The 26910-nt window shown below is 35.9% G+C and overlaps 1 protein-coding gene across 1 annotated transcript in view; it reads right to left on the reverse strand.

Moving 5' to 3' along the window:
- Positions 1-2690: 2690 nt before the first annotated feature.
- RNF144B (ring finger protein 144B) overlaps positions 2691-26910 on the reverse strand; it is a 36526-nt gene continuing 12306 nt past the window's right edge. Inside the window, exons 3-8 of the mRNA XM_072411628.1 lie at positions 25787-25891; positions 22919-22979; positions 19646-19850; positions 17329-17470; positions 7668-7757; positions 2691-5641 (exon numbers count right to left, since the gene is read on the reverse strand). Coding sequence (XP_072267729.1) covers positions 5498-5641; positions 7668-7757; positions 17329-17470; positions 19646-19850; positions 22919-22979; positions 25787-25891 — 747 coding nt within the window. The 3' untranslated portion in view covers positions 2691-5497. The remainder of the gene's footprint in view (positions 5642-7667; positions 7758-17328; positions 17471-19645; positions 19851-22918; positions 22980-25786; positions 25892-26910) is intronic.

Consider the following 26910-nt stretch of genomic DNA (forward strand, 5'->3'; position numbering starts at 1 on the left):
TTTATATTATGAATATATTATAGCAGAAGAGGGGTATCCAGGGGTGTATTTATACAAATTTTACAAAATATCATATTTTTTTAAATATCTTGTACCTGGGTAAAATTTTTACCTTCAGGACAGGGTGAGACCTACACAAGAGTGATCCCTTGCGGCTCCTGGTGGCTGAAGTGCTGAAGGATCTTTACTACAACTAGTACATTTTCTATATCATATGTATATTTTTTGCACACAATAAATTGTATATATTGTTTGAATTAAATATCTGTTTACACATTAAAAAAAAAACATGTTCATCTAAATGCTATTTAAACAACTACTTTTCTGTTTCTCTGAAACCCTCCCCCCAGAGAACCCTTTTTGAATAAAGAGACAAAAGCCTACAAAAAACCAATGCAGCCACTGCTTCTAGAAGCAAATATGGTACAATATAATCATTTTCTGTTATTAGATTTAGATATACAATAATTAAGTGATTTGTTTCTTGTTCTATTATTAATAGTAGTTAATTGATTGGTTAGGGGGAAAAAACGAAATTCATGAATACTGTTTTATATGCCCTCAACAGCACAGTAAATGCAGATTACAATGGAGGTAACACTCTCCTGCAGCTTGCAAAATCAGTGCTCCTTTCAGGGTCTGGGGTCATGGACGTATAAAAATAAAGGCATAGAATATGGGTAAGCAACGCCTCTCAAGTCTCGTTTCTTTTTTTTCACTCTCTTCCCCACCTTTTCACCCCTTTTCCTTTTCTCATTTTTCTTTACTTCTCTATGCTCCGTTCTTCATTTACAATATATTCATTATTTCTAATTTCCTCCCAGTTCATTATGTCCCAATTTTTTTTTTTTATTGTGGAACCAATAATGCCTCCCTACCTAATGCTCAGAAATGTCTCACAGCATCAATGAACTGTAATTTGTGTTGTGCCCTGTGCCCCATAATACCAGCTACCTGGATGACATACTATATATTGTCTAGCTTCCCATTTGTAGCTACAATCTCCAACACACACTTCCCTGCCTCTAAATGATTTATGATGATCTATGTCTCGTACTCTGCTCTACAATTTGATTTTCTGGAAGGTATTTATATACTATTTGTTTTTTTATTTCACTAGAACCTCATAAAATAACTATAGTTATTACATTCAAAGAATGCACTACATTCACAAATTGCTTGGTTTTTCTGTCTGTATGAGTTCTCTAGAGTTCCTTTTTTGATTTTCATTGTAGAAATTCTTAAAAAACAAATACAAATCTTAAAATCCAAATTTTTTTTTCTGTGCAAGTGGCCGTTTTATATTGGAAGTTATAATTTGACAAATGCGCACTAGATGGCGCTAACACCGCACATATAAAACTCACAATTCTACTGTTCAGCCATATGAACTCAATTAGATTTTGAAAATGACTGGTTTTTTTAATGAACATTGCTCAAGTATGCCAAGATTAGGTTTTCCTGTTTTTTACTGCACTTTATTTAGGATCAGTGACATTCTTACAATGGCATTTAAATTAGCAGTACCAAATTTAGAGCAGCTTTATATATTTACGTAATTACTAAGGTAAACTATGCATGAACCTAGGTTTAGAAGGCATTTCATTAATTTACAAAAAAAAAAAAAAAAAAGAACAGCTAAGGGTGGCATCAAGAGTGAATTATCCAAAATGAAAAGGAAATACTTGCATGATTAGGCTCTGATAAGAGTAGTCAATTCTTGCTGTATACTGGATTTGTGATAGGTTAAGGCATTTTTTAAAGTAAAAGGAGTGGATCTCTGGTTAGGTATATGCACTTTCAATCATTTTCACATCCTCTCTCCTCATAGCCAATCATAGAAGACAATCTGTTTTGTTTGCAGAGGGGAGATGGGGCATAAAAATTACACTAGTGCACGAGATCCACAAATCTCAGATCCTTAGTGCCGCAAGAACAGCGCTGCACCAGTGCTGCACATCTATTTATGAATCAGACATAACTGGAGGTAAATATTGTTTACACATGAAATATTCAGAGTTCCTCTTTAATTTTTTACTGCCCCAAATCTGGACAGTTGGTGGTTATCCTATTTAAGACTAGGAACATAAATCTTTATATTTGTTTAAAACGTATAGCAAGATAAGAAAACATGGTGCATCAAACTGTTTTCCTGGGATCAAAAGTGCCAGGTGTGTTCTTGAAACACAGCTTAGGTGTCCCTCTACAATATATAGTGAATCAAAATGCCCTTTTAATATCCAAATCACAAAGTGAAAAAGAGAAAATACAAAGAATATTAGATTATTTTATAAATAGTTGGTCTTTCACTGTAGGCCGTTTGTAGTTAGAGATCTGCTCATTTTATTTGCTCCATCAAATAAGAATGTAGTATGTATAAAAAAAAATGATCAAAAAAACTACACACAAAACAAAGTGCACTAACAATTTGCATGTGTCATGTGGAGATAAGCCACTTCACTCTATGCACTTTATACAATGGCCAAAAATTCCTGTGACTTAAATGAATATTATTTTTCTCATGTGTTTCAGGTATGAACTGTAATATTAATTTCTCATGCATTTTAAAACATACACCTCTCTAAAATTACCAATAATGCATTTCAAGGTGGGTGGGTATGCATCAAAAACATATCTGATTACCTAATAAGTATATGACAGGTCAAGCAATATTACAGAGAGTGCCAACATTTTTGGAGATATGTTTATTTGCTGTTAATTCAAGAAATACTCTGTAAACCTGATTTGTTCCTTATGTTCAAATAATACCTGTATTTTGCTGTTCAAACAGTTGTTATATCAATTTAACATTTTCTATTTTATTAAATAAAAATCTATTAAAGTAAAAAAACATATCTGACCCTTTTCTATCCAACACACAGGATATATGTGTCATAAAGTGTTGAGGGTCAGCTGCTTGCCTACTTTTGGATTTGCTTTGGGGTCCTTTAGAAATTAATATGAGCACCCTCAACGTACATACTTAACGCATGTTTCAAAACACATTATCTTGCAAGCATAGGTGTGAAAACGGCCATAAATCTAATATTATAAAAAGTAAAAACATATTATCAAAAGCATCCCCAGGCCTACATCCAATACAAATAAACTAGAGACAAAATGTAAGATATATGATATAAATGAACTGAGAATTAATGTATTGGGCGTAATTTATTAAAGCGCTTCAAGACTGTGAAGCTGAGTGATCCAGCAAACCTGGAAAGGATTTCTTCAAAACCATTTGCTAGGAAAAGTTTTAAATCCTGTATTAGATGAATTCCCAGCTTCACTGATAAAAGTTTATCCTCTCCAACCTGGGAGAGTTTAAATTTTCAGGCCCACAGTGTGTAAATAAGGTATATCTGTATGAAGCTTAACAAATACACAGTTCTGGTAGCTGAAACAGAGCCAAAGTAAAACCAATACAAAGGTAACATCATATACTAATGTATCACTTTTACAAAGTAAAATATTCTAAAAATGAATAAATATTTTATAATAATTTATCTTTTTAGAGATAAAATATATTCCTGATTAGTCAGAAACACAATACCAAAAATTCTAAATGTTAGGATTATGATCCACAAGGATCTAGTTGCAGATCTTGCAGGTTTGTCACTGTTCAGATGTATGAGTTGGCAATCCCATCTAGTAGGACGGTATTGAGGCAGATGAACAGACATACCAAGAGCAAAAGGAAAATATATTATATTATAAGACATACTATTATTTTATTGTAAAGTATTTTCATTGCACTATACAGTATTAACAGAACATTAACAGGAATGGAAATTCTTAAAAATATATTCAGTTTAAATGTATTTCTTAAATAACCCCAGTACATTGCATACATTGCAAAAAGCTCTAGACCCGCTGCACATTTGCCCAAATTTCTTCCCAACAAGGGAAACATACTAGTCATATAATAGTTATATAAATTATAACAGGAACACCAAAAAATTGGTTACCAACAATAATTTAGCACCAAATAGCTAAAATTCCCTTTAAATGTAATACTGTACACTTAACCAAATATCTGTTTCCCTACCTTTGGAATATAAATAACTTTATATATACAAAAGTAGAATGCATATTGAAGTGAATATGAGTATATTTTAAGATATACTATGTACAGGTAATTTTAATGTAACTAGGACCATGTTGAAACCACACACACACAAATGTGTGTAACAGTATATGCTATAATGTTGTGAATGCCCTGTATAAAAATATACAAAGGCAATGCAAAAATCAAAAATAATATGCAATTTACAGTAACCTAAACCCTCCAATAATGTTTCAGATTACAAGCAGATTAGTGACAGATTAAAGCTGAACTCCAGGTAAACATAAAAGTCAAATAATTGCAGCTTTGTATTCTCAATAATACATTTTTTGATGAGCCATTCAGTTGTCCTGTAGTGTTAATATGAAGCATGCTGATATGTGACAGTCAAGGTGTTCTGCCTTGCCAGACACGGTTGTGTTGTGTAAGGGAGGTGTTCATGTCAGAACAGGATGGACAAAAGTGCAAATCTATTGGCAGGTGACATTTTGCAGTTTACCTAGAGTTCAGCATTAATTGTTGCTCTAATTTACACTGCTCTCTGTCCTTTTTAAAATTTTAACGATGTACATGTAGGAATGTAATACGAGGGGTCTTCAAAAAGTTTGTGCACTTTTTATATTTTTGTTGTAAATGATGAGGGCGGTAAAAATGTAATTGGTCATATTGGAGAGTGTCATGTGACGAGTCTGCCTGACAAGCAGGCTGACCTTGCTGATTAGTGTAAACGTTGTCAGGCTGTGGTGAAGATGAAGAGGAATAGCATTCTATTTGTGTGCAGAAGGTGTGCTGAGAACACAAATTCATATCGGCATGTGTGCTCAGTATGAGGATAAAGTCCTCTCATAGAGTTGTCCATGAATGGATTGAAATGTTCCAGAATGGCCCCACTAGTGTGAGGGATGCAGAGCACTCAAAGAAGCTTTAAGGGGAAGAAGATTTGTGATAATGTGATGAAGATGATGTGAAAGCAGTGGTGTATCAGCGGCTACACTCTCAACCAAAAACATTATTTGCTGATGGCATTCAAAAGTTGGTACAACGCTGGGAAAAATGCATCCCAAAGGATGACTATAAAGAAAAGCAATGTAATTTGTTTTTTAAATTCTTAATAGTTAGAAAAAAGTATGTAATATTTTTGAAAACCCCTTGTGTGGAAATATATATAATTTATATATATATATATATATATATATATATATATATATATATATATTCAGTTACATATAAAATCATTTTAGTCAGCAGTCCCACATATATGGTACATTTCCACAGTAAGGCATCCATCAATAATCATGTATCTCTTGTGACAGAACGTATTAGGATACGCTATCTTGATAATGTGCATAAGTGATAGTTAACAAGAAATTCTGAGATCCTACTAACTACATCTGTCCTTTGAGTTTCCACATTAAAGGCTTAAAGGAATGTCTAAGTGCTGGGTGCTGGGCTGTGCTTTTTCTTCTTTCCTTTGCAGGATTTACAGACACAGCAAATGATGCATGGTGATGCCAAAAGCAGTAGAGGGGATGTCACAATAGCAATGATACCAAGTCCAACTAGGATTCCCACAACCTGCATAAAAAATTGAAAGATCTTGTGAAGTCTGACAGTAATTTGACAATTTGTTCTTACATACAATGGACCTGAATAATTAAAGCTCTCCAAGGCTGGAGATAATACACTTTCTTCAGTGAAGCTAGGTGATCCAGCAAACCTGAAATGTTTTTCTTCATTTGATATTTGCTAGCAAATGTTTTGAATCCTGGACCAGATCCATTCCAGGTTTGCTGGTTAACCCAGCTTCACTGAAGAAAGTGTATCCTCTTCAGCCTTGGGGAGCTTGAATAAATCAGGCACAATGGCTGACAAAAGATATGTTTAGCTAATACAAAACAACATTACAATGATTTTTAGTTGCATGTTAGTGTAAGAAAGAAGTCACTAATTACTGATTAATTTAATGTTACTACAACATGGTTCTGAATTCCTGAAAAGAAGTTGCATCATTTACAGTTAAAGCTGTGTTGCAGTAATGTGGATGATTGAGAAACTTAGCCATATTTAGTAGCAAAGGTCATAACCTAAAATTGCAAGTTTTAATGGAGACACTCATTACCAATGTTCTGCAAACAAATTTTTACTATTATTATTGGTAGAGTAGTCAAAGTAGAAACAAACCATCAATTATGGTTTAAGCCAATCACCCTGATTTGACTTGTAAAGTAATGGAGTGTTTTTTCACAATGTAGGTCCCTGATAGCGAGATTTGCTCTTTCTGTTTGTACTGGTGACTATTGTAACCAGGTCTGAAAATGATGGGGATACCTCTTCCAGCAACAGAATTTCCCTTTATTTGGACAGGAAATTATGCTAAGTGCTCTCAAACAGTCACACACACAGTAAAAATACTGACAGGGTTTAACCTATCACCCACTCAAAAAAATGTAAAATAGTTCATTGTTTTTTCTTTTACTACATTTGGTGAATTGTTGTTTTGCAGAAAGGCATATGGGATGTTCCGAAAAAAAATGTGAGATCAACGGAGTCTGTACCTACTGGTGCCAGATACCAGAGGACAACTTCAATGGAGTTTATGCCTGAAAAGGCCTGAGCTGCACTGAAAGCAAAAAGGTAGAGCTATATAATATTACGCAGGTGGATTTAATGTTGTGGCTAACCAGTGTATGCTCTCCACATTCAAAAACTTCTACTGGCAAAAAGGTAGTAACCTTTCCATTTTACTGGCATGACAGACAGAGGTGATACAAAATATAGGACATATGTAAGCTGGTATTTAAATGAACATATATACAGAACTTAGTGCTTGGTACAAATGGAAATGTAGGCAGCTGAAACATCTTAATTTAATATGATTTTATAAGCAGATTTTAAAGCATGTGGCGACATAACACAGATCGATAGCAAAGCAAACACCAGAACCCAGATACATAGATGTAAAAGAGGTACAGCACTGCGTAATATGTTGGCGCTATATAAATCCTGTTTATTATTATTAAAAATATTAATAATATTAATAATAATAATACAATGAGGCAGAGGTTTCACCTTTACACTGCCTAAGGAGGTCCTGATCATAGATCATCATCATGATCTAATCATCATTAATGCACCTAATCTAGAACATGTTGTTTTGGATTTTTAGTTCTTGCTATTTGCAAGAGACAAATCTGCATTTTTATCAATTTAGAATATGAGAATTAGTGCATCATGTCAATATCTCTTATTAGTTAAAACATTGTAAACTTGCAACTGTTTTTTTTTTTCTTTAATAGAAATTGAGTTTAATATATACCTAAGACACAGCTACCTTTATATACACAGCCACATATACCTAAGACCACAGCTCCCTGAATTGTCTCAACCTACTTATATGATGTTACACCTATATATTGTTAGGGTAGCTTTATGGTAATCTTTGCTTCAATTTAAAGATTTCCAGGTATACTGCAATAGTGGCACTCCAAATCATTAGGAACGTACCTACAGACATATCAACAATGGAATGTGATGTCCACAAACAATATTTATATTAAGGGGTATCATTCTACTATAGTGTAGCAATATGGATTGTGCATACCTGTGTCCTATTCCACATGACTGAGGCTCTTGAATGTCCAAGTTTATTTCTGCAGGGTCCTTTGTCATAATGCCGTAAAAATATGTCATTCTACAAAACAATAACAAGACAAAAAAAAAACAATTTATAGAATATGACTGCAAGTAAGGAATTTGGTACTTTCTAATGTGCTCTATCTATGTAAAACAAGTTCATAAAGATATTTTGCTTTATTGGACATGTTCTTCATTACCTAGTATCAAACTAAACACTTACGAGCTCAACTGCTAATACTAAGGTCAGGGGTACTATATAAACAGAGGTAAGTGTTTGTTGAATGTTTAGCAACAGTAATATAAAGCGTTCTACAGAAGCTAGATTTTTGTTGCTGGAGATAAATGTTAGTGGTTGCCTTGGGTGAAAAATCTAGCCTTGATACTACTGTTATAAAATCATTTGGTTATACTCCGATCCAAATCATTTAAGTTCCTAAAATAGAATTCCATTTCTTTGATTCTATACAGGGTGAAGAACTGGTGGAACCTCCCTTTTTATTTCTCAAAATGTAAAAAGAAAATGTATTTTTTTAAGAATAGTTAAAACAGCTGAGTTATAGGAATACAAGAGCAGGCTCACCAAAGCCTAGCTAGCTCTAATGATTCAACTGATCACTAACAATAGGGGAAATTAAGTACAAAAGATTTTTTGTCTCTTTGTACCCTTTTTGCTGTTTATGTTGCTGCTGGAGAGATTATCCCTCACATCCTATCAAGGGTGAAATCCCCAATAGGAAAAAAACAAAAAAAAACTTGCACAAGTTTTAACTATTCCCACTAACAAACTAACAGAAAATTTGGTTGGAGGTCTTCCCTAAACATCATGTTTTCCTTGTATATCATTCAAATAAAGCAAAGCATACAAAGACATGGAGGCTGATAAAAATTATTAGATTATTTTGTATGCTGACCTTTGCTTTTTTCTCAGTTAGCAAACCATTATAATAAACATTTTTTTAATATAACTGCATCACAGACATCAGAATTTTCACTTTACTATACAGCAGCATACCATTTAAAAAAAAAAAACTGTGTATAGGATTTAAATAGTATGACAACTGTAAACATTGTGCTTCAGTAAAATGAGATTGCACGCAGCTGCAGAACGAATGTGTAAATGGGCTCTGTTTATTATGTACACAATTATTAGTGAAGCAGGAACACTGGAGGGATATTACTTATCACTGTACTCAGAGCAAAGGCCGGGCTGTGACAGCCTTGGACACTCTGTTTTGATCTCATGCTGACATTTATGGCTCTGTTTCGTAATATTTGACCTTTGTGTCAACATTGTAAAACTTTTTTTAAACACATATCTGCTTCCTATTAAAGAACCACTACTATGAAAATGATCATCAACTACTAAAGCAGACTACCATACAAATAACACTATTATTTTATTTTAGAAAATCATCATAGATGTACAGGGGGTGGCAACGAGTTAAACTAGAAGTATATTCTAAACAAGAATCATAGTTTTGCATTTCATGGAAAATTGAATGTTTTCCAACTATGCATGGTATTAAGCAATCACTTTATTTGTACTAGCTGGCAGACTGTGTTACAGTTTAGGGAATTGGGAACACTGCATTGTGCTCACCTTTGGTCTCTGCAGGGACAAAGCATGATCATTATCAATCTATGCGTTATTTTTTTAAAGCACAATCTCAATCTCAAACTTTAGTTTTTGATGGGGAATGGGTCAGGTCTTCATTTTCTAACAGGTTTTCTAATGAAAAGATTCTCTCTCACTTTGTGTGTGGTCCCCAAGGAAAGGAGTAATCAGAGTAACTCTAACAAGGACAAAGACAGAAACAGAAATACCCACTACTCACAATAGATTAGCTTGGTGGTCAGTGGGAAGAATGCCTCTTACATTGCTGACCATTGCCATTCCTACAGTTAGCCAAAATGTCACTTAAACTGACCTGACAGGCACAAACCGCTCATTACTTAAAGAACCCCTAACAATCTCTGGTGAAACCCTAGTTGGGAAACACTGATTTAGAGTATTGTACCCTGGGTTGTTTTTTACCACCTGCTGGGCAATGGGCAAAAGTTATGCTTTATTTCATATTTACATACCCAAAAATTTCTTAGTTATCATTTCCACTTGGTACTATTTGTGTGTGCTATTATACTATACTTTCATTTCAACAAGACTGACTGATTAAGACCCTTTTTCAGTCCAGTAAGCTTGTTGCAGTATACTAAGGAATGGGAGGTACTAACTAAGACTCTGTGTGTTGGCAGAATGCCCAAAAAGTGAAGATACTCGCTGTAGATAGTTTTTTTGTGATGATCAGGTACAAATCAACCCTCAGCACAGGTGTTTCATGCAGTTGTTTAGTTATACGCCCTGCCAGATCACTATCGACTCAACAGTGACACCAAATACGGCACCTTCCTCTCGTCCTGCCACTTCTCCCCTCCATAAAACAGAACAGGCTACTCAGCAATTGTTTGTTCCTACAGTCCCTCAAAATGATTGTTTTAACAACAATTTTAGTGTCTGTACAAGCCTTAAGGCTGTTCTAGATAGGAACTCATTGAAATCAACTGGAGATAAGGGACCTGTCAGTTGTTGTTATAATTACTGCATTCCAAACCAGTTTCTACATTATTACTTAATTATATAACACCAACCATGAGCACAAACACAGTGACTTGTGACCACATGTTGAAAAATATCTGTGAGCAGTTATTAAAAACTTCCAATGCTAGTGTTTGCTTATTAAAGTACACCTGTCATAACAAAAATATTGAGGTAATGATTGCTGAACTCTGGTTTCCTGGCTCTACTGATGACCATATATGGCTTGAATACTTTGAGTCACCTAGAACAAGTTTGCAGATCAGAAAGGTTATTGATTCCCTATGTGCATGTTTGTGGAAGAGAATCTGTATGACAAGAGGGTAGCATGTTTAGAAATAGGTATTAAAAAAGAATACCAAAATTGAACAGGTTCACATTTCCGTTCTTTTCTTTGCTCTGTACCTCAGTGTGAAATATAAATATATATATATATATATATATATATATATATATATATATATATAAATATATATATATACTCTTATACAGTTTTGTATTCTTTTATTTAATTTGTGTTGCACGTTTAGTTGCTAAGCAATAAAAATAAATGTCACTAATCTACTATAACAAAACACGTCACCTATGTCTCTGTCCTCTATCTTATTAATCTGTCAGACAGCTCTACTTCATACCTAATTACTGGTATATGTCAGCCAAATTCAACTGCTATTTTATTATTTTAGATAATAAAACTGTTACATAAAGAACATGTTCCCCTTGACCTTGCAAACACCAGATTTGAATCTCATACAGGACACTATCTGTATGGAGTTTTATGTGCTCTCCATGTTGGCAGGGGTTTCCTTCACATCCTGAAAACATACTAGTAGGTTATTTGTTTCCTCCCAAACTTAGCCCTAGATGACTATAGTGGGGACATTAAATTATGAGCTACTAGGAAGGCCAGGTAATGACACAGTGTATTCTTTAATAAATCAAAGACTTCCAGAACCAACTGGTTAATTGGGCTCATGTACTAAAAGTGTTGAGAACCTTAATCCCAAATATTGTGTGAATATTCAAATCAATCGGATCATATGCAGAAATTTGCTTTACACATGATTGATGAACTAAAGTGAATATACTCCCGATAGGTTACCAAAAAAGGCCAGAGGAAACTAATTTATATAGACAACGTGCATTATGCTGGATGACATTGTGGACTTCTTAGAGAAACTCCCCGAGAAGTTATCTGAAGACCACAGAACATCATTAAAAAAGATCTGGTGCTGAAAAAGAGAAGTTCCATTCATCAATTTTCATGGAACTTTGCTTAAGAAAACAAAAAAGCAATCATTAAACATTTATATAGCATTTTCCTAATCACTCTAGACAATGGAAAACAGCTGTAATACATCATGCAGGAGACCTCTTGGCTTTCTGTGAGAGACTTAATAGTCCAACACCTGTCCTCATGGAGTTGTTTGATTTCTTAATTACACCCAAGGTACAAGAAAACAACCACTGGAAAGAGGTACCTCCAAAATGGAAACCAGAAAGGTGGCATGAACCTCAAAGCTGTTTACCTTAAGCAGATGGTCTAAGCACATGGAACAACAGAAGGCCTGCCCTTGACATCTTCACTTCTTCCAACGTACAGCCCAGCACACACTTGAGTATCAACTTTCAAACTTTACAACTTGATATCACCTAATGAGACCCACAAATATTTAATACTTTACTTAACCTCAGAGGCTTATTTTTGCTAATCGGACTGTATGGATAGTGAAACTAAAAACTAACATGAATATACTGTTTAATACAGGGGTTGGCAAACTCCAGCCTTTAGAGCAGAAATGGCCCAGCCAGTAGTCTGTTCCGGCTTAACGCCCTACCTATTTTCTAAATGTTGGATCCGGCCTAATCCTGCTGCTGCGGGTAGCTGCCAATGTCCTGTGCTCTCTGTTCGCCGTGATCAGCTCTCTCCCCCTCCACCATCGTGACAAGGGAGGCACGTCATGCCCATTGCGCTGCACATTATCACTTCTCTGCACACCAGTGCAGAAGCCATTGTCACGCCCCAGGGAATCCCTGCCCCCAGCATGCCTACAGCACACATGGCTGTTTGATACCCAGGACCGGTTTCAGGGCTCATTCTTTAGGACTGTAATAATCTCCCCAGCAGTAACCCCGAGTGTGACTCGGGGTAGAAAAAAGATGCTGAGAACAGTAACCCCGAGTCACACTCGGGGTAGGTAAACCTATGGGGAGGATAGTAAATACAGCACGTACCTGATCCACCGGTGTCCCGCGTCGTCTTTCACGTCTTTTTCCTTCCTCCGGCTGGCTTCTTCTGCACCCGATGAGTCACCGGGAAATTCAAATCCGTTTGTATTGCATTCAATACAAAATATCTGTATTGAATGCAATACAGTGGATTTATATGTGTAAAAGGAGTACATTGTTTTTCATAAACATTTTGTTTACAGTGTATTATAATAGTATGAGTATAATATTTGTGTTTTAAAAAAAAGTTAAAATTAAAAAAACAAAATTAAAAAAAATGTTTTAATTTTTTTTAATTAATTTAGTTTATTATTTTGACATGATTTTGTGTTTCAAACTTTATTATACTCATACTATTATAATATACTGTAAAATAAATTTTCATGAAAAACAATGTACCGCCTTTATACATATAAAACCGGACAGAAATGAACCGCTCAGGAGGTTAAAGCAGTGGTCACCAACCTTTTCGGTCCCGTGGACCACTAAAACTAACAGTTCCTGACCGCACATGCGTGGGGAGCAGGGTGTCAATCAAAGGGGCAGAAACCTCCCTAATAGTGATGTCATCGTGACATAACCCCACCCACTCTCCCATTGCTGGTTTAAGCCTGCGATGGGAGAGTTCAGAGACACCTAACCCCACTCTGGGGTGCACCAGCCAGAGCCACGGACCACCAAAATTTTCTTGGGGACCACTGGTGGGCGACCGCTGCTTTAAAGTGCTGCATAATATGTTGGCACCATATAAATACGGGACAATTATAATAATCTGATGATTAAATATTATTAAGTGTCAAAGTGAGTCTTGTGCTTATCTGTGCAGGACATCATAAAAAGTGAAGAACAAATAAATTAAAGTAAGCAACAGCTACAAAAATGAGAAAGAAAGGGAAACACTTTTATTGAGGCAATAGAACAGGGGTCAGCAAACTCTGGCCTTTAGGCCAGTTACGGCCTAGCTGGTAGTTCGTTCCGGCCTAACGCCCCCAGGCCGATCAAGCCTAATGCCGGCCGGCTAAGCCAGTGGGCGTTAGGAACTACCGGAGCCGCCTCCTTGCTGTTGCTCCCCTATTTACCGCGGCCGGCATTGATACTTCCCCCGCTGCAGTAAATAGGGAAAGCTCCCTGAAGGTAAATCCCTCTCCTCCGCAATGCATACGGGAGAAAGGGATTTCACTTCAGGGGGCATTCCCTGGTGGTGGGCGGAGCCATTAGGACGGGACTCGGAGTCCGGCCTGGGGAGGTCCCGTCCACCCCTGAAACGGCCTATTGGCCATGAAAGTTAATGGGCGGTTAATTTCTGTCCGGTTTTATATGTCTTAAAGCGGTACATTGTTTTTCATAAAAAATTATTTTACAGTATAATATAATAGTATGAGTATAATAAAGTACGAAACACAAAATCATGAAAAATTTTAAATTTAATAAATTTAATTTTTTTTTTCATTTTTTAAAAAAATTAAAAAAAATAAATATTATACTTATACTATAATAATATACTGTAAAATAAATGTTCATGAAATACAATGTACTGCTTTTACACATATAAACACAATGTATTTCATTCAATACAGTCATTTTGTATTGAATGCAATACAATCAGATTTGAATTTCCCGCCCCGCCGGCAACGTACACACGCACCAACGTCACCGGGAACTTCCTGGTAACTCATCATGTCAGAAGACGCCAGAAGGAAGGAAAGAAAAAGGGGGACATCGCCACGAAGGACGACGCGGGACGCCGGCAGGTAAGGTAGGCGCTTTATTTACTATTGTTTCCATAGGTTTACCTAACCCGGGTGTGACTCGGGGTTACCGCTTTCAGCATCTTTTCCCTACCCCGAGTCACACTTGGGGTTACTGCTAAAAGGGTTAAAACATACTAAGGAATGATATTCTCTTAGTAAAGAAGTGGTAAGCATAAAGGTGCACATTCCCAGGTGCTCATAGAAACCAGCACAGTTTAATGCTTGCTTTTACTTCAGGTATGGCATAAATTATCAGTCACAGTAAACAACACTGAATCATCATTTAGTAAATATACTCCTATAAAATCATGTATTTGCATAGTAGAAATTTAACATGATACTTTCAAAACAATAAGGTCATAGAAGACCGAATTTACCCCATTCCTTGAGAACCTTTAATCGGATTTGTACGTCTAAATAAATCATTGAACATGGTATTCAGAGGCTGTTGAGATTCCTTACTTTGTATGATTGCTCCTAGCAACCTTCTCCTCTACTTTCTGTTATTTTTTTATTATTACAGTGTTGAGTATCACCTTACGGAGCAACCATCTTTTCCAGAATTAGCTGTAGAGTTGCTTCTGTGTATATGTGGTTGCTCCTGGCAGTCTTCTACTCAAGTACCTGTTTGTCTTTGTCTGTCATTGTTTCTGTCTGTTTATATGGTGTCATCAGTAAAAATAGTTCAAACACTTCCTCACCCCCACCCCAACTCTATCATCTAACCTTGGGCACACATTGGATTACATTGTCTACATAAATTACATAAGTTTTTTTTTTTCTTAAATCTGCACTAGGAGTCCCAAATTTGGCTCCCTAGCACCCTGTCTGCTGATAATCCAGGCAGGGTTCATTTTAGTCACGGAGGCAGTCATGCCCCTATTCCAAGACTTCTCATAACATGTAATTTTTTGCAAAACGGGTCTTTGTTTGAATGCCCCACCTATTGGGTTTTATAAGCATCAAGCAGCCTCACCCTTAGTTAGTCCACACCAACTCATGGATAGTAGCAGTTCAGCACCAGACTGGTGGTTCTTGGCAGTATGTAAAGTGCTACAGTTATGTCAGAGTGATTTCACTTGGTGATCTTGTCATCTGTTACAGTACAGTCCATGCGACTCCCACAGAGCATTACCAGGAGTCATTTCTTGTACTGTATACTTCAGTCATTTCTGTGGTGTTTTATGTTCTGACCAGCACTCTTAGCCCCAAGTAGACTGGGCTTAGATACAAAAAAATATTACAACTAAGGAGTTGATATTCTCATTTGGTAAAAAAAAGTATGTATTCCTTGCTAGAAATATTACATTAATTGACCTTAAGTCTAGGCAAAATGTTACATCTGACTGAGAAGGAACACTGTGAGCATTCCATGGCATTAGAAACTGCTGTCTGATGTTTTTATCCAATGTTGATATCTAGTTGCCTTGCAGTGAGATAAAATGATTGATAAGGAAGCATGTGCAATGAACAAATCAGATCACCTTATGTAATTTATAGAAATTATATCTTTATAATATGAAAGATTGTGTATTCAACTTGTTTACCATAAATTAGCCACTTTCACAAAGTTAATTAAAAAAAAATAGAATCCCCTAGACCATTTTACCTCCCTGATGGTCTGAATAATAAATGTTTTTAAATGTCAAAACGGTACATTTAAAATACTTATTTTGCATTTCTTACCTGGTCCTGCCTCCCGCCTTCAGGCCACACGCTCCCACTACCTCCCCCTGCCGGCCTAGCTGGAGGATGCTGCAGGCATCGCTGGAGGACACCGTGGGAACATGGGGATCAGGTAATACTTGAAACTCCCTGGCAATCCCCCCCGAGCGTGGCTCAGGGTTACTGCTTTTGGTATAGCAGCCCAATAAAATAATGAATGGGTGCAGCAGTGAGCAGGTCAAATATGCAAGCAGTGACTCTTTAGGCAGCAATGCAGGAAGCTGAACAGATGACAAGGTGTCAGCAATCAGAAGCTGCACAGAAACGATTTTCTGAACCTAGTCCTAATCATGTGCTCAATTAAAGCGCTAGCAACATAGTTACATTATAGATGTTTATTTCCAGACCAGAATTCCATGCACTAACTAGGTATCCTCAATAATTTCCGAGTGACATGTTTAACAGATCAGAATGGATTTGTAGTAAATTCTTTATCTGGGTCAGCTAAAATGTGTATGAGAATATGTTACGTACAATATGTTTCATTATGTTTATGGGATGGCAAGCTGTGCACTATAAGCACTTCTGTGCACAAGTATTTATGCACTAGGTATGCAGTTAGGTTAATCAGCTTTCCCTCAAAAAATCTCCTTAGACTAGATTATTGACATATGATTATGGTAAAGACATTAGATTGTAAGCCCCTTTGAGGGAAAGTTAGTGATATGACAATGGACTTTGTAAAGCACTCTGTAATATGTCAGCACTATATAAATACAGGCTGATAATATATATATTATATGATAATAATAATGACAAATTATGAACAAAACTATATCTAAAGGTATGAAAGTTCACAAATGCACAACACAAGTCCTATATGACATTACATAATATTCACAAACAACCATAAGGTGCATTTGTATGAGTCAGGACTTTCTCTCCATACAACGCAGAATGAAATGAGTTTAAAGGATGTCAATTAAGTTAATTTGAGGAAAACAAGGTCAGAAGCAACTGTAGAGAAACTCTGCTGGAAATCAAAAGTACATTTGTAGTACCACAGTATGTAAGTATGTTATGGTATAATTTATTTTACATGCCATCGCAATGAACTAATGTAACACAGGGGACTGCAATGCACTATATACAGTGTATTGCCATGTGTTGCATTCCTTAAAAAGGGGTCATGTAGTTTCGGTCACATGATATGTTGCCAGCCCATTCAAATTAATGCATATTAATGTTTGTGCACCTATGTAATATGTATTCACTAACTTTATTGTTTAAAAAAAAAACTCTTATCAGACAATTCTAAGAACACGAATGGACCAGTAAAAAGCAAGATAGGTGACAGAGAAAAATATATAACAAAAATGGATACTCACATCAAGATTTTGTAAGCAGTACCAACAGAATGTGTGTTTGCAGTTTTTGCACATCATTTGCGCACAGCCTTCATTCCTCTCAATGTAAATATGACACACAGGACATTGCTTGATACAAGCATCTACATCTGTACAGGCAGCCCTAGAGAGGAAATAGGATACATTAAATGTGTCAACCAAGATGTTACCCCTAAGCCACAATTCACAGACACAACTGAATTCTTTAACTGATGGCTAGTATGTTCTACTTGTCAGACACCCAAAAGTCAGACATCCAAATCTGTTTCTTTTGTTTTGAGTACTTTTGAATAATGATGTTTACTTTGATAAGATATTGCATACCCATAATGATACCAGGCTCTGTAGAATTTTACATACACCCATCCACTGAATAAAAATGTTTTTAAACCTAAAGTAAAAGGTGATCCTGTATGTGTTCCCACAAAAAATGTAATAAATAAGCTGAACTTCAGGCAAAATTATACACAGAAACAATTAGCATTCTTTCCTTTCAGCTCTAAGGTATACACAGCTTTTTCATACAACACAACCCTGTTTTTCAGGTGATAAGACCAGATTTAGCAGTTCAGTAACACTAACAGGTTTTCTCCCCACCCACAACTGAGACTGGACCATGATCACAGAAGCAGCAGCACGAGCCCAGCTACGCAGAGGATGTAATAATGAATACAGAACTACATTATTCTGTATTCTGGAATAAAGCGTAGTACATTTCTGCTGTGATTCACACATTTTTACACTTAGTTTTTACTGACTGTTTCATGCTAATAATAAAATGATTTTTAGTTGCATAAATAAAAATGCACCCTCAAAAGTTTCCTTATAAAATGATTTTTCAAACTCAAAGAACAGGAATATTCAAAATGGGAGCCGTAAATAAACTTCCTTATTCTTTAGCTTCACAGTACCTCAACTGTGCTTTTGATGCATTTTGCAAAGCTTTGATCAAAACCTTGTTCTCATCATAAGTACAGAAACAGTGATTCCTCCAGGTTGACTCCACCAGGGGGAATGAAAATAGGCATGACTAAACAGCGGTGTAGGTGTTTGGTGGGTGGTTAATATGTGATAAAACACAGTAAACAACTACGCATTAGATCTCATTTTGCTGGTTTCAAGTAAACACATACTTGACACAATTGGTGCACCTATGATTGCAGATAATTCCTTTCAAAAACATGAAGTTACTTTACATTTCTTTGCAGCACCAGGATGCCAGTGTCATATGTTTCAGTGAAGTGGTTTTGGTCTTTGGTACAGATAATCCCACAGAAGGACAGGATATATGCAAACAAGGGGTTAGACATATATTAGAGCAGGTTAAGGATACAGAAGGGTTAGTCTGAGGATTAGTTTTCCAGTTATGGGTTCAGTTTAGGGATCAGTTCTTAGCAATGGGAGCTCAGTGCTGAAAGCCTACCAGTGCCAAGCTGCCTATTTTGAAAGAAAAAGTATTGCCTATGCTAAAGGGTTCATTTAATAAAGTATAATACCTGTTCACATAGCAAAGTTATTTATCATCCTGCAAAGGATATTTCACCGAGCTTACTAAATGAAAAGATGCTCTGCTGACTTTAGAAATCCAATCATGGGCAAGAAAAAGAAAACATTACTTTAGATTTCCTTACATATGGGTATTCATTAGGGTAACTGAATGATCTGGTGCAAGCTGATAATTCACCTTAGTAGATAAACATCCTGAATTTCTTTACTAAATCATCCCCTATGCCTCAATACTAATAACATGATATTCCATGAACTATTCTCATCTTGCCGCTAAAAGCATAAAGAGCTAAGATCCTGGGGTATTATTATACTTATTATACTGGGGTATTAAAAGAAGCAGCTTTGAAATGACTTTGGTATTTCTCATTGTGCTAAACAGTTCATACTTATATAAATGTTCATACTTATATAAATGTTTCCTATGTTTTTTATTACATAAGAATTTATTAGGAAAACAAATCTCAAAATAATACAATTGAAGACTAAATGTAAACAAAGCAGACTCTTCACATACAAGTCAAAATCAGAAACAAGCATTATGGATACCACAATTAAGCAATTCAGGGGAGGCAACCCAGAAGGAGTAGTGAAGGGTGAAGGAAAAATGTAATAAAGTCCAGAAAACCAAGGAAGAGGGTAGAAGGATATGGAAAGAGGTTGGTGTCCACCCAGGAAACATCCAGAACTACCAGCCCTAGATAGGGCTACTTAAGTTGTTTAAACCTCAAAACATTGGCACAGTGGACACAAACCTCACAAAACAGTAATATTCGTTGAAAATTTAAGTTACCCTTTCACAAGTTGAACTGCTTCAGGCTGGTTTTCTTGGCATAAATGCTCAGGGTGCCAGGCCTTTTTGCATACAGAACAAAATTTCAAAAGACAGACATGGCATTCCACAGACACAGGGATATCAGAATCACTGGCTTCGATCTGGCAAACTGTTTGGCAATCTGTTGTTGGGCACCATGTCCTACAGGGGTCAAGATGAACTTCTGAAAAAAAATAGTGTAGGGTGTAAAGTTTCTTTAAATTTATTGACCGCAAAAAATGCAAATAGATGAAAACAGAGATGTAGTCAAATTTTGCACTGGAATGTGTATGAGGGCTATGGTTACTTTATATAATTTCTGACGAAATCTGAGTGTTTGTTTCCTATACTTTTATCGATTAAATTCGGACAATTTACTGGGTGTCAAAATTTATTGCATATCATTGCAACTGGCAGGGTGAAATGTCAGGTAGCACTTTATGGCCATCTGCAAACAAGGTAAACGAGGTTACAATGATAAAAAAAACATTGTCTGTTCCTGGAACATGAACAATGAATTGTGCGTATGCCATCTGTCACCTCCTGCCTGTTTTTTATGTAGTCAGACTAATGAGAAAAGGTGAAATTATCTGCTGCTGGGAGTTATATAGCATGACAGCAAATCAAGTAACAAGAGAGCACCTTGGAAACTTTTAAAATATTAAAATCTGTGTATTAAAATTATTTCTTCTAACTTCAGGTACTCAATGGACTAGAAGGTATTCTTTGACTATTAAGAACTACAGGTAAAAAAAACTCAATACCCCAGGACATGCACAATATTGGAAATTGGTTGGCTCCCTTGCAGAGTGATCATTCACCTTGGTAAGTTAACTAAATTACTTTAGTAAATCACCCCCATAGTATCTAGTGTCACTAACATTTATATTAGTACCCCTTACAACCTGAGAATCCTTCCACATGCAGAATGTGCAACAAGAGAGATGTTAGGGTTGCTGGTATTAAGTTCTTCAGACAATGAAAATTATCTGGCTGCCTCTGGCTTCAAAGATTTACAGTCTCTGACTTGGAACACATATGCAGATCAACAGTCTAAACTTGCTTTGTGATTGTTTTACATCAGAGACTCAGAAAGTACTGATATACAACATCTATATACAACATCTCCTAAATGTAACTTAAATGCCATTTCAATATAGTATATTCAGAGCAATATTTCCATATCTTTATTTTCATTGTTAGGTAAATGTATGTGGTCTCTATTTTCAACACAGGTGCGTTAACAAAGATTTCATATTCTACAGCACGTAAGAAATACATGTAAAATGATCTATATGACTTACACTCAATACCACTTATCTTACTTGTCCCAGTATGTGAAAAATGTATGTAACTAATGCTAAGAATGTTTATTTTATCTATGGCACCAATGTGTCTCTTGTTAATTGCAACTTTAGTTAAGAAATTATACCTTTCAAAAATACATTAGGTCATGACCTAAATAAAGCAACTCATATACTACTATCCTTGCTGTCTCTTTTTGTTATTATTACCTTGTATATATATATATATATATATATAGCACTGACATATTACACATCGCTTTACAAAGTCCATAGTTGTGTCATTAACTGTGCCTCAATGGGGCTCACAATCTAATATTCCTACTAAAGTCATATGTCATTAACACAAGGCTATTTTTTTAAGGGAAAGCCAATTACCCTAACCACACATTTTTGGGATGTGGGAAGAATCCCGTGCAAATGTGGGGAGAACATATAAAATCTGTGCTGATAGTGTCCTGGCTAAAAATTCAAGTCTGGGACCCTAGTGCTGCGAAGGCAAGAGTGCAAGCCATTAAGCCAATCGTTCTATTTGGCCCTCTCTCTAAAACCCAGAATGTAAATGGAGAATAAAGTGTAGGGGGGGATAAAGAGTAAAAGGACAACCACATCACTGCTACTTAGCAGGTTGGGGGGGAACAGATGACACCTCTGTATTTAATAACAGTAAGTGGAATCATTTATGTGACTGTGCTATGTGAGGGTCTGTGTAACAAGAATGGACTGACAGTAATACAAATGCTTTGTAAGTAAAGCAGTTCCCTTCAGGGACTGTAAGAGAGTAAAAAATAACTAGATATCTTGTGGTTGCTCTACAGCCTGCCCCAATGACCTCTCCATACCTCCCTACTGGCCCCAGCACATTCTGCTACCACAGGTAGGAGAGATATTAAGGAACAGAATACACAATGTCTAGGAAAAGACAAATTACTATTCTCTCTATTGCAGCACCCAGCTATTAGAGTAAGCTGGTTGTTTGAAATAAAAAAGAAACTTCCTGGAGCCTATGCAATCACAGTGCCAATGTTTGCCTTAAGGCTGTGTTGCTTAGAGATAACTAAAAGTCAAAAGGGTCCATGCTGTGGGTAAGCTCACCCATGCCACTTACTGCTATGATATACAGACAGAATCTGACGACTGCCTAATTTTTAGTCTATCAAAATGTATAAATTGTTATAGGTATGTGTTGTTTCTCACACATTACATTTGGGTTATTGGAGTAAACGTTAACAGTGCTTAGCACAGTCCTACTTTATTCAGCTTCATTGTCATCTACAAACAATAAGCCTAGATTAAATATACAATTTAATAATATTATAGGACAGTACCACCCATCACTGAAGTACTTGTTAACACATCATCATTTAAATTGCCTGGGTGCTTCCAGATTTGAAAATTCATGCTATTATTATATAATTACAGATTCAAACAATATTCAAATATCAACTAAAAAAGGATTTTCTTCTAAATGCAAATATTATTCATATGAACAGCAACTTTTTTTTATCTCAGGTCCTCAGAGTCACATTACTACTGTCTATTTGTCCCTTCCTAATATATTTTCAATATTCCACTGTACAAACATTTCTTAAAAAGAAACCTGGATACTTTGAATGGTAATAACTGTGCTTAGATTGTTTTGGATAAATGCAGGAAAGGTTAAAACCCCTATCATTTTTTTTTTTTTTTGCTTTTGTTTCCTGCTGGGGGGATTTTCCTTCACATCCATTTCATGGAACATAACAAGTGAGGGAAAACTTCCCAGTGATTGGAATTTGCTTTTTAAACAGGTGTCACTATTGGAAGATTTCCCCTTACCTCTTGTTTTGATGACAATTCTAAATGTATGATTTACAAACAGAGAGAATCTGCCCATTAGTGAAAAAAAGTTTTTCCTTTTAATAAATAAAAAACAAAAGCTGAGGGAAAAAATGTTCTTGAAATTTACCTCGTTCAAGCCTTAGCCGCTGATATAAATGTAGCTGATCAATGTTTACTAGGCAAGCAATCTGAAACGCAAAAGAATTTACAGAGTTATATTCAAAATATAGTACATATGACATACAAGGAATTTAAAGCTGATCTCCAGACAACCAGTTATTTGGCCATTGAGATATAGAGGAACTGGTGTCCCTGCTAAAAGGTTTGCATTTTGTGTGGGATATATGTAACAAAAAAACACTGATAAAACACATACAATGATAATATCATAACACATGTGCTAACATTTCTAGATATATTTAATTGCGTGGCATTAACGTTTTCCAGATCATTTTATTGTACTATTACTTTATTGTTATTGCTTTACCTTTGATAAACCACCCTAACTTTTAAAAAGGGAACCAGATGTCACATTCCACTTAACTGTGGGAAAGCATTTTAGTGCTTCAACATAAACCTGTCATGAGGGAAATATAGAAGTTCAAATTTTACCTTCCTTGGTAAAATGTTATGCAGATTAGGAAAGTCAGGGATAGGTCAGAAGGCCTTATGTTCAGACATGTTCCAGGTCAATGACTCAAACTAAGAGAGCCACCAGAGCACCAAGGGCAAAAGGAATTTTCAGGCTAAGGTCACCAATGGCAGCCTCCATGTTCCTCTTGGTCAGTTTTTATTTAAAGGAGAACTAAACCCAAGAACATACGAACATAATTACTTTTATTATTAATATTAATATTATTATTATTATTATTATTATTATTATTAATAATAAAAAACAGGATTTATATAGCACCAACATATTACGCAGCTCTGTACAATAAATAGGGGTTGCAATTGACAGACAATTGACTTCCTCAGGAGGAAAAGAGGACCCTGCCCCAAAGAGCTTACAATCTAGGAGGTGGAGGAAGTATATTGCAGCTTACCAGCCCCTAGATGTGTTGGCTGCATTGTTTCCCATTTATGAAAATTTGTAGTAAGTACAGTGAATACCTGTTGATCCTGCAGAAATGTGATGGCCTTTTCACTTTTTGTGAGTTGGACTGAAAACAAAAGCACTGGTGTTTTTCTTCTGTTACCTACCAATCTCTACATAACTCACGTAGCAGACTTTACAAAGTCAGAAATAATAGAGTAGTTTACACTTGATGATAACCATGGACCCTTGCATAGATACAGTGGAATAGCACAGTGTCCATCTAAGGACAAGATGTGCCAGAAATCAAAGTAATGCAGCCACCTTATACAAGGACTGGTAAACTGATGTCTACAATTGAATTAATAAATATTACTGCCCCGGGATTGCAGTCGATTCTCAGTGCTGCAATAATTCTTGCACCCCTGGGAATCATCCTGTTTGCTATCCCTGGCACTAGAGGGTAATTAATCTCTAGTGCCTGGGGATCGCAGTGGAACTGCAGATGAACTCTCAATGGAGTTTCTCCATTGGGAGTTCATCTGCAGTTCAGTTCCCACAGTCATTGGGCTGATGAGAAACTCCATTTGGAGTGGAGGTTAATTAACCTCTAGTGCCCTGGGATCGCAGTGGATTCTCAGGGCTGCATTTGTTCATGCAGCCCTGGGAATCCTGTGTGGGATCCCTGGCACTGGAGGTTAAATGGGGACGAATGGAGGAAAGCTTTCATCAGCCAATCAGAGAGCACTAGAGGTTTTGTATTTTTCTTTTTTTTAATCATTTTTTTTTTTTAATTTAATCTCGTTTGGTGAATTTGCACCAGCCCTTCTCGCTTACAATTTTGGTAAGCGAGAACGACCGAATTTGCTGCGAGATGGAGTTTTAAAAACTTGATCGCTCATCCCTAACGATTACATCGAGCCTTCACTAGGGTTAATTTTAATGTAATATTCTGATGTCTTGACTGAAACATACCTTCACATTAAAGAAAGCAAACTTTGTGTCAACTAGCCACCTATTCCCCTGCAATAATACCATACATACTTGAGTATAAGCCAACTTTTTCAGCACCCAAAATGTGCTGAAAAAGTCACCCTTGGCTTATGCTCCAGTTAGGTATTAGACGAGATAACGATAATATTCAACCACTTTCACCCTATCCAAAGAATTTTTTCAGTAACAACATTGCTTCATTGTGCTTCTGTTACAGTGGAACTTTTTTCAAATGTTAAAATTCATCTATCAAAAATATATCAATGTTTTAGATTAGAAATGTATGCACATTGTAAATAGGTTTTGGTTTGATTTAAAAAAAAACTCCTTTTGGGTAAAATTAAAATTCTAATAGGCTTATATTCGCATATTTACTGGCCATGATAAGTACATATTGTTATTATGAACAAAAACAAGCTATTACCAGACAACATTATTTTTACACATAAATTTTAAGCAGAACTTGGTAAGTGAAATGGATAGACTATAATCTGTATAGGATAAATGATGTTAAAATAGATTTTGCATGCTATTTTATGGTGTAAATCAAAGTCGACATAACACGCAGTAATGCAAATGCATCATGAACCAAAATTTTCCTTATAACACTGACACCAAAAACTGGTTCGGCAGTATTCAAATAAGTTCTTAGGAAACATGCAAATTACATCTTGTCTGTAGATACCTATGTCTGAAGTTATAAAACAGAACAGAAGCTACTACGTACATCTTAGTTTAAAAGTTCATGGAAGTAAAGGATTTTGACTTGGCTAGAAATAGCACACACACTTCTGTTGCTGTGTAAACATTACCTCAAGGTAAAAAATAAAAACCCATTGCTGCTGATTCTGGCTGCTACATGAGACTGATGCTGGATGCTTATTACTGGCAAGTAAAACACTAAAGAATGAACTTAGTCAAAATCGAGGCATCGATCCAAAAAGGAAATAGCTAACTTATCTTTACCTCTGCTTCTTGAAGGAGACCCCTCTTTGGGCACACCATGTCTGGACACGTAATTGGAGAACCAAATCCTTCACGAATTGCCAACTGGACATATTGTCTGAGGCACTATACAAGAAACAGAAATACAAGTCACCAAGCTTGATATAGCAATCTGAGCTAGGCTTAGCGATAGACATTTTCTGTGTATTTTATACCATGTTATAAAGTTTGTAAGACAAAAGAATGGGGCATTATCAACCATATAGATACCTGTACATCAAACATACCATGCTTTACGTTGGCTAGAATTGTCTTAGAATTTTCTTGTAACTATTTTTACAACATTTTTAACATTTTTAAATACCTATACAATTATAATAAAAAAATCGTGGGAAAATAGCAATGCAGATTGCCTAAACAATGTAAGAGAATTGCTTGAGCCTGTGGACAGGTAGAACAGTGTTGGCCTAACCTGCTGATCAAGTAACAACAGTCTGAAAAAATAATCATATAGTAACTGTATTTTAAAGTGTATGTGCAGTCACCATATTCTGTTGGGATTCCACAGTTCTGTTACAGAGATTTTTCCTGATTTACTGTCATTGTGACAGCAGTTTTATCAGACAAGCCAGTAATATAAATAAAAATGTTTTAGTACAGAAAGAGGAAAGCTAGAACCCTTCCCAGATTTGTATTGTTGTTTGTGATGCTGTAATCTCATTTTATGTTTGTGTGGTTAAATCAGTATTTTTTTTCAACTGTCTGCACCAAAAAAAAAACTCAAATCTCAGACAAACCCAGGCAAAACCTTTGGTTTAGTGGACAAATACTACAGATCCACATCTTCCAGCATCAGCTTCCTTTTGCAACCATAGGCATTTGATTACAGGACACCTCAAAACCACCAAGGAAATTGATGTTGAAAGACATCCCTGGGCTAAGAGTATTAATCACAAGTCTGAATGGAAGGGAAATCAGGAAAGACAAGGTGCCCAGAATTGATAGTTGCACTCTTAATGGTGAAAAATAAAAAAAATTATGATATATATATATGATATGAAATATAGTAAATGACAAACAATTTTCATATTCATAACACTGTTTCTAAACATATTCATTTATTCATAACACATATTTATATAACG

This window comes from Pyxicephalus adspersus, chromosome 5, assembly GCF_032062135.1.
Source record: "Pyxicephalus adspersus chromosome 5, UCB_Pads_2.0, whole genome shotgun sequence".
Taxonomy (NCBI): domain Eukaryota; kingdom Metazoa; phylum Chordata; class Amphibia; order Anura; family Pyxicephalidae; genus Pyxicephalus; species Pyxicephalus adspersus.